General features: G+C 47.0%; 1 protein-coding gene across 1 annotated transcript in view; it reads left to right on the top strand.

Annotated features, from left to right (window-relative positions):
* The window catches only part of bgnb (biglycan b), a 26,564-nt gene that overhangs the window by 3,392 nt on the left and 13,172 nt on the right, over positions 1-10,000 (top strand). The window contains exon 2 of the mRNA XM_084462050.1: positions 8,933-9,202. Coding sequence (XP_084318176.1) covers positions 8,953-9,202 — 250 coding nt within the window. The 5' untranslated portion in view covers positions 8,933-8,952. The remainder of the gene's footprint in view (positions 1-8,932; positions 9,203-10,000) is intronic.

The raw sequence follows: 10,000 nt of genomic DNA, 5'->3' as shown, positions 1-10,000 counted from the left end.
AGAAAATGGAAGGATAATGTAATACTGAGCTGTTCTTGGGGTGTGGGAAACTTAAACAGTCAAGCCACAGTGGTATAGTTCTCACACGATGGTGTATATTAACATACCACACTCTTTAAAAAAAAAAAAACTTGTACTCCCCCCTCTCTCCCAACTCTCTTTGTCCCCTCCCCACCTTCCCTCTCTCTCTTTATCCCCCACCCCCCCGCATTATCCCAACATTTTTGCATCAAAATTCATTCCCCTTTGGAGGTGTCTATCGTCATGGTTACCTGTCTTGGCAGGGTTGCTCTTTGTCTGTCACAATAAGAGAGGTTCATATGGTATGTGTGTGTGTGTGTGTGTGTGTATGTTTGTGTGTTTGATGCTCGCAGTGGAGTAGTCATGAACTCAGACACCTCAGACGCCGTCGGGGGAATTCCTTTCATTCTCTCCTCAGTTCTCTGATTAGTTTTATAGTATATGTTGAGGAGAGAGATGTAGAGATGTAGAGATGTAGAGATATAGAGAAAGAGAGAAAGAGATGGAGAGATGAGAGAGAATGTAAATTTAGTTTATTGTTTATTTTTAACATAAAGCTTAGCAGCAGAGTACATTCTTTGGATTGGGGTACTGTATAGGCTAGAAGTGTCTTGCTAAAGGGCACAATGGCAACTGCTGGTAGAGAGAAGGAAGAGCACTGAGAAGAAGCTTCAGATGAAGAGTTCAGACAGGGTTGATATCTAACTGACAGGGTCGATATCCCGCTGAACAGTGTTCAGACAGGATTGATATCTGAATGACTGCATTGATATCTGACTGATAGGGTTGATATCAGACTAAGAGGGTTTATATCTGACAGACAGGGTTGATATCCCGCTGAACAGTGTTCAGACAGGGTTGATATCTGACTGACAGGGTTGATATCTGAATGACAGGGTTGATATCTGAATTACAGGGTTGATATTTGAATGACAGGGTTGATATCTGACTGACAGCATTGATATCTGACCGACAGGGTTGATATCTGACAGACAGGGTTGATATCTGACAGACAGGGTTGATATCTATCTGACAGACAGGGTTGATATCTATCTGACTGACAGGGTTGATATCTGACAGACAGGGTTGATGTCTGACTGACAGGGTTGATATCTGACTGACAGGTTTGATGTCTGACTGACAGGGTTGATATCTATCTGACTGACAGGGTTGATATCTATCCGACAGACAGGGTTGATATCTGACTGGCAGGGTTGATATCTGACTGACAGGTTTGATGTCTGACTGACAGAGTTGATATCTGACTGACAGGGTTGATATCACGCTGGTTAACATAGTTTAGTTTGTTAAAGTTCGTAACTGGTCAACATTATGGTCTGACAGCTGCTGGGTTAGAAGACTGGCTATGCTATTATATCATCATCATGGCTTCACAGTTAGCTCTCCACCTCTCTCTACTTTCTCTCTCACACACTTTCCCTCTCTCTTTCTCTATCTCTTTCTCTCTCTCCCTCTTCCTCTCTCCCATATCTCATCTATCTCTCCATTTTTCTCCTTCCCCCTCTCCATCTTCTTCTCTCTCTTCCTCCACCGTTTCTCCATCTCTCTCTATCTTCTTTCTCTTTTCCTCCACCCTTTCTCCATCTCTCTCTCCCTCTCTCTCCCCCATCACTCTCATTCTCCCCCCTTTTCTCGTCTCTTTTCTCTCCGCCACACACTCCACCACGCCTCTAAGACAAACACTGTGAGAGAGTGGACCAGGAATAACCCTCCGTCCATAGTGCTTCTCCACCAGGGTGGAGGGAGAAGATGGCCGTGGTGGGAGGAGGCCGAGGTTTTGTGTGTTTTTGTCCCAGTCCGGATGTTTAGTGGTTCACACTATAGCTGGGGGAGAGGAAAGGAATGTCCAGGCCCATACCGTCAGGAACGTGGATTAGGAGGAGGGGACTGAGAGGGAAGACATTGCTCACTGGCTGGCTGGCCAGCTGACCAACTGCCTGATTGGCTGACGGGCAGTGGGATTTAGTCTGCCATGTCGTGTTTAGTTTGACCCCCCTCATTCCTGACTGATATGCTGTGCTGCGCCTCTGACCTCCTGCTTCTCTCTTCCCAGAATCTTGACTTGAACTTGAAAAGGACTCGTTTCCCTCTACCCATGTCTCTCTCTCACACATCTTTATATTTGCATGTGTGTGTGTGGGTGTGTGTGTGTTGTGTGCCGTGTCGCTACTCACTGTGTGTAATTGTGTGTCACTGTGTGGCCGAATACAGCCCCCCCCCCCAGACTGGCTTTGCCAGACCCAATTAGCAAAAATGTGAAGGGTCTGGAAACTCACAGTTGCTTTCCCATTCCTAAGGGGCGTTACCAACGGGCGTAGATCAAAATGCCTCTGGATGCAATTGAATAGACCTTCAACCAATCAGCGAAAATGCCTCTATGGCGCTGCTCTGTTCCGTCATCTTATTAAACCCGCCCCATATTAGATAAAAGGTTGTGATTGGCACGAACAAATTTCTGTTCGAGCGGATTCCGTTAGAATGGTTGGATATCCAGACTGATCTGCGGAGTGAAATCGAATGTTAGCTTGTGAGATCAGGCTGGCGAACCTGGAGTCAAATAGCTGAATTTTGTCTTACTAGCGGAAAATGTTCATCTACAGTATCTCTGTCCATCCATCCATCCATCCATCTTGCATTTAATGTAGGAAAAGTCAGTGTGCTACTACTCACCAGAACTCACAAGTTCTGGCAAGTTCTGGCACAAGTTCTGGCAAGTAGGAGTAGAAGTTCCTTTCTAAATAACTAAGAGAATAATCTAGTGCTGAAGGCAAAGTGAAGAATAGCAAACTAACCAGGCCAGGTAAAACCTGGCTTATGTGCATGGCTGGCATGTTTCTGTTCAGGACTGTTAGGACAGAAGCTAGTCATGCCACTGAAATAGCTGTGAATTGAAATTACATGAAATAATGTCTGATAAATTAAGAAAGTTCTTGTCCCCCTGGACACATCAGTGCTTCCAATGCTAATCCAGCACAATAAGAGCGGGATAGCCAGTTAGCTCATGGGCTCACAACAACTAGCTGCAGCTTCCATAACATTAATGGTAGCGGTCAGTGGCTAAAGCAGTTACACTGATGATTCCTGTAACGTTAGTTATTTTATTGCAATTGGTTCAACTTCTGTTTCTGGACAAAGGTAAGGGATAAACCCAGATAATACAAGGCTAGTGGACCTACAGCGGGTCCCTGATGGACGAGCTGGCGGACCTCCGGCCGAATCCCCTGGCGGACCTCCGGCCGAATCAGGTCCATGTCTTTAAACAATTCCATGGTTTAGATTTTTCTATGATCAAAGGGAATTAAAAACCAGACAATGGGAAACACGCATAAGACAGGACAGAACACAACAATAACATGTACCATGCCCTTCCAGTCTAAGAGTGAACTATTACCAAAACCCGAGAGGCTATGTGGATTCTGTCCCTCCCGTTCCACTGAGTCTACAGAAAAGGCACAATCTGAGATGGTTTAGGTTTCAGAGAGGGGGCAGGGTCATGCACACTGCTCGGGTCCCTGGACGAGAGGTGGTTGGTCTGCCCAGGGGTGGAGTCTGGAAGAGCTGGTGGTGGGACTTACACCAACGGTACATTCTGAATGGGGGGAGGGGGTGATGGTTTTTGTGCCATAATAGCTGTTCTAGGGTCCCAAGATCTATCAGTCAAAAAGGCACCAAGAAAACCAACTGGGTCAGGGCATAAGGGAAGGAAAAGAAAAGAAAGGAAAAATTGGGAGTTTTCCCTAGTCCAGACTAGAACCGAGAATGCCATGCCAGCAGGGGCGGACTGTGGCCATCGGGAGCACCGGCAATTGTCCCAGTGGCATGGCGTGCCAACTGGCCTGGCCCGTGGTGAATGGCCTGCCCCCTGTCAAAAAATCGCGCAGGACCCCCCCGTCAACAAAACAAAACTAAACTGAAGGTGTTCCATCTCACCACCGAGGGGCCTGAGGGTTTGGGATGGCCTGGGCTTTCACATACATTCTCTCCCATCCTTCTGAAACAGGGGAACAGAGAAGAGGAAAAGAGATGACGTGGTTAGAAGTCCCGGAACGGGAATCAAACCCTTGCCTCCAGCATAGGATTCCAGTGCTTAGCCCATTATACTACCAATGGGTCTGAAGGTTTGGGAAGGCCTGGGCTTTTTGTTCACGTATATTCTCTGCCATCCTGAAACAGGGGAATATGTCTGTGTGTGCATGAGTGTGAGTGTGCGTGTGCCTGGGTCCAGGTAGAGGCAGGGGTCGGGGGTAGGAAAAGGATACGGACCCCTATAACATCCAGTGGCAAAATATTATCCACACCGTGGCTTGAACCCATGACCTTCAGCATGGGAGGTGGATGCCCTATCCACTACATCACCAAGGATCTGGAAGATGTATGGTGTCATAGTGTTTTTGTTTTGATGTTCTGGGACCACTGCCTCTTGTGGTGGCAACATAGGACTGCAGGTCAACAACATGATGGAGGAAGGGAGGGAAAGAGGGAGGGAAGGAGGGAGGGAGGGAGGGAGGGAGGGAGGGAGGGAGTGACAACTGGACATTTGCTATCTTTGGTGCGTCGCCACACACAAAAATACAATAGGTGCTTAAGAGGGACAATCATGGTAGTACTTCTTGAAGAGATGAGTTTTGAGCCTGCGGCGAAAGATGGGCAGAGACTTTGCTGTCCTGACGTCAGTGGGCAGTTCATTCAACCACTGTGGGGCCAGGACAGAGGAGAGCTGTGACCACGTTGATTGACCACAAGGGCCTCAGAGTGATAGGGCAATCACTTTCCCCAAGGTAGCAGAGTGTAGTGGGCCAGAGGGGGTGTAGGGCTTGACCATCGCCTGGAGGTAGGAGGGAGCTGTTCCACCCAAAACTGAAGAAACCATTTACACTGTTTCAACAACCAGCTGTTGATTGATCAGGGCTGTGACTCAGGAGGTAGAGCGGATCACCCGATGATCGTAGGGTCGGCGGTTCGAATCCCAGCTCCTCCTGTCCACATGCTGAATTGTCCTTGGGCAAGACACTGAATCCCAAATTGCTCCAACGAGCAGTCTAGCACCTTGAATAGCAGCTGTCACCATTGTGTGTGAATGGATGAATGAGAGGCCATTGTAAAGTGCTTTAGATAACAGCAGAGCTTATAAGTGCAGTCCACTTACCATGGTCTTACTGTAGCATTTAGCTTCAAGATTCATGCCCGTTCATGCCATGACACAGTTGTGTCCCCCTTCCCCCCAGAACCCAAGATACGAGTATCAAAACGGCCGCCATAGAAAATGAGTGGGGATTTTTTTTGTACTACTAACTGAATGGCAGTCAATGGGTTATTATTCTCCGTGCTAATAACAACAGTAATCAACTCCAAAGTGCTCAAAAGCAGATAGCTGGATCCAATGATGTCCAGTAAGAGGAGTGCTAGAATACGAATAGCAGGCTCCCTGAAGCTAGCTAGCTGCTAGAATTTTAAGATAGACACTGCACATTCTAAGGTCCGGAGAAACACACCTGCCTAATGTCCACTTCAAACATTAGCCGGTTGTCAAGATAATCGTGGACACTGTACATATGTACGTCAGACAGACAGACAGACAGACAGACAGACAGACAGACAGACAGACAGACAGACACCAGATGTGTCATTATAGAGTAGATTGAGTAGATAAAACAGTTTTCTGCACCTGTTACAACACAGTTGAGTACAACTCAACCTCACTCAATGTCCCTCAGAAGACAACTTGTGCCACAGCATGTTGCAGAATGGCTCACTGTCAAAAAGCATTGTGTGTGTTTCTGTATGTTGTGAGTGCGTGTGAGTTTGTGTGTGTGTGTGTGTGTATGTGTGTGTGTGTGTTTGTGTGTTTGTGTGTGTGTGTGTGTGAGTGTGTGTGTGTGTGTGTGTGTGTGTGTGTGTCTGTGTGTGTGTGTGTGTGTGCGTGTCACTCTGTCTGTCTCCTCGGCAGCATTCCTCAGGCCAGGCCAAAGCCAGCGGTGTTGTTTTCGGCAGCATGGTAGCGTTACAGTATAATTAGTTGGCTATTTTTACGGCCAGTCCAGACTGCTGAAGCTGCAGCCCGGGTCCACATCATAGAAGACATGATGTCCGTTTCCTGGAGGTTTAGAAGATCTTTGAACAAATGATCTGCTTTCTCTCTCTCTCTCTCTCTCTCTCTCTTTGTTTTATTTTAGGCTCATAGACCTACAGAACCAAGTCCAACAGGCCTTCTGAACAACATGTAGTCATAATATACATCTGTATGTCAAGGTTCGGGTCACTTCCTAAGCTGCCCAATGGGAGGTGACCCCCCCCCCCCCCCCTCTGTGTTTCTGTGGTATCTGGATGTCCAGATAAATAAATTCAGTGAGAAGATTAGGAACGAAAGTCCCACAATATCCTGTGCCCCAACAGTCGTCCATTGATTTAGACTTGTCAGGAACTGTATATGTTCTACCTACTACAGTAGCCTATATAAACATCCTAAAGGTTTTTTTTTCTTTACAGTATGCCTTGTAAAAACAAGACTTAGGGCGCTTGAGTGTTTATGAGGTTGTGCAGGTGGTCAGCTGGTTGTGTGTGTGTGTATGTGTGTGTGTGTGTGTGTGTGTGTACATTGTGTTTATGAGGTTGTGTCAGCTTGTTTACGTCCTGTTGGTACTGTATTGTATATCATCCTCCAGGGTGTGTATAAACATACAATGTGCTGATTAACGTTGGTCACAACATCCCACTGGCTCAATGACGTTACATCAATGTTGTTTCCATGTTGTTTGAGCTTAACTTCAGCTACTTTAGTTTTGGGATCGACTTGTGTGTGAATGTGAGTCTGAGATCACATTTAAAATCCTCTCACCATAACAACGGTCTCTCTTTGTCTCTCTTGAAAGACAAGTGTGTATCTAGTGCTGTTGGAGATGCACACACGCGCACGCATGCACGCGCACACACACACACACACACACACACACACACACACACACACACACACACACACACACACACACATACATACAGGGAGTCATTTTCTATCCATATGGGAACACAGCACTCCAGGATCCCTGAACATCTGGCACCCTGGCTCAACATCTCTACCTCTCTCTCTCTCTCTCTCTCTCTCTCTCTCTCTCTGGCTCTCTCTATCTTTCTCTCTCTCCCTCTGTCTCTCTCTCTGTCTCTCTCTCTGTCTCTCTTTCTCGCTCCCGGATTCCCTTTCATCCTTTGGATTCCTCCTCTTCATTTTTGCCTCCCTCCCTCTCTCTTCTTCTCTCCTCCTCCAGAGGACCCCATGTGACAGCAGCTTAGACAACTCTCTCTATCAGTGCTACTCAGTGGCGGGGATCTGTATCCAACTTTGGGGGGGGGGGGGACAGTGTTTTTTGGGGGGGACATCTTCCTACACAGCTGTATGGTCATTTGAATGCCACTACCCCAATCTAAATATTGGGGGGGACATGTCCCCCCTGACTCCCTCGGATTCCCGCCCCTGGTTCTACTAACAGAATCACTACTCTCAACTATAAAACCATGAGCATCACTAGAGGAGAACTGACATAATATGGAACATAATACTGGCATAATAAGGTCATTAGAGGTCATTGGGGTTTGTGGAAGGCTTCATTTGGTTATGGTTGGTGATTAGATCTGGTTGTAGCGGTTAGTGTGTAGTTTGTCATGATCAGGATTAGGTTAGTCTATAGTTAGCTACGGTTGCGGTGAGATAGGATATACATGGTCTGGTTCAGGATTAGGGTTAAGTGGGAATAGCTGGTGTAGTCTGTGCTACTGAGGTAGGGTGGGACACACGACACACAGATTCCTGGTGACCTCAACTAACAGCAGGAGTGTGTGTTCAGCCATGACATCATGGAGTCTGTCTCTCTCTCTGCGCACGCGCACACACACACAGACACACACAGACACACACACATACACACACACACACACACACACACACACACACACACACACACACACACACACACACACACACACACACACACACACACACACACACAGACATGCACACAGCTTCCCTCTCAATGAATGGCCTCTGTGTTCAACTACTTGGTACTTGATTTAACTTGGCCTGCGTCTGTTCGGCATCTGATTGGTCAGTAAAGCAGAGGCTCTCTCTCTGGTGAAATGCAATTGGTCGGATAGAAGCTATGACTAAAATAATATAACATTGTCTCTCACAGTATTTGAGATCAAATTTAGTGCCTGGTGCCATCTTGTCACCTTCTTCATCCTCAGTGCTGAGTGAGTTCTTTCTGTTGGGGCTATGGTTAGTCCTTCCTGTTGGGGCTACGGTTAGTCCTTCCTGTTGGCAGGCTCACCAGACATCAGCAGATGCCAACCCTGCTCTCTCTCCTCTAATTATTCTGCCCGTGTCATGGTGGTCTGCTTAGCTGTGGGCTCTGGTGTGTGCAGGTGCTAGGAAGTGTGTGTCAGTCTGTGTGTATGTGTGTGCGTGTGTGTGTGTGTGTTTGTGTGTGTGTGTGTGTGTGTGTGTATGCAAGATATTTGGGTGCACAGAGACGGCAAGTCAGTTTCTGGCTATCTGATACGATTCTGTTGGATTCACTGTTTTTCTTTCTCTCTGTCCTCATGATCGTGACGTCCTGTTCTCCTGTGTGTGTGTGTGTGTGTGTGTGTGTGTGTGTGTGTGTGTGTGTGTGTGTGTGTGTGAAAGAGAACGTCCTACTCTCCTGTTGGCAGATGTGTGTGTGTGTGTGTGTGTGTGTATGTGTGTGTAAGAAAGATAACGTCCTGCTCTTCTGTTGGCAGGTGTGTGTGTGTAAATTATAACTTCCTACACTCCTATTGGCAGGTGTGTGTGTGTGTGTGTGTGTGTATGTGTGTGTGTGTGTGTGTGTATGAAAGATAACGTCTTGCTCTCCTGTTGCAGGTGAGGTGTGTGTGTGAAAGATGCTGGCCCAGTGCTCCCTGCTCCTGCTGCTGTGCCTGGCCCATCTGCCCGTCCCCTCTGCCGCCCTGCCCTTCGAACAGAGAGGCTTCTGGGACTTTGCCATGGACAGCATGGACGGCGGCGATACGATGATGATGATGAGGGACGAAGAGGAAGGCTCGGCCGTGGAGGAGCAGCCTCCCCCAGAGGTCCCCTCCTGCCCCTTCGGGTGCCACTGTCAGCGCAGGGTCGTCCAGTGCTCTGACCTGAGTGGGTTACTAGTGTGTGTGTGTGTGTGTGTGTGTGTGTGTGTGTGTGTGTGTGTGCACAATGCATGGATGTGACACAAATTATTAAATCCAGGTAGATTTTTGTACAGGTTTGCATTTAGGTTTATTCACATGCCATTGTTTGTCAGAGTTATGGGGTTATAGTTGGTACATGCAGGTTATGGGGTTATAGTTAGTACATGCAGGTTATGGGGTTATAGTTGGTACATGCAGGTTATGGGGTTATAGTTGGTACATGCAGGTTATGGGGTTATAGTTAGTACATGCAGGTTATGGGGTTATAGTTAGTACATGCAGGTTATGGGGTTATAGTTGGTACATGCAGGTTATGGGGTTATAGTTGGTACATGCAGGTTATGGGGCTAGAGTTGACACATACAGGTGATGGTTGAGAGCTTGATAAGCCAGTGAGCCTTGTGTAACTTCTACATTCTGGAGAAAGAATCTTCCTAGTGTATGATCAGAGAGAATGTCTTCCTAGTGTATGATCAGAGAGAATGTCTTCCTAGTGTATGATCAGAGAGAATGTCTTCCTAGTGTATGATCAGAGAGAATGTCTTCCTAGTGTATGGTCAGAGAGACTGTCTTCCTAGTGTATGGTCAGAGAGACTGTCTTCCTAGTGTATGATCAGAGAGACTGTCTTCCTAGTGTATGATCAGAGAGAATGTCTTCCTAGTGTATGATCAGAAAAGCTCAGAGGAATCAACCAGGGTTTACTGTGGTATATTTTGATAAAGAATGGCATCTCTTTGAGGGATTTTCTGTTCCCGACATTAA

The sequence above is a fragment of the Borostomias antarcticus genome (assembly GCF_949987555.1).
Source record: "Borostomias antarcticus genome assembly, chromosome: 3".
Lineage (NCBI taxonomy): Eukaryota > Metazoa > Chordata > Actinopteri > Stomiiformes > Stomiidae > Borostomias > Borostomias antarcticus.
The sequence above is the reverse complement of the archived record's forward strand: the minus strand, read 5'-3'. Positions and strand labels throughout refer to the sequence as shown.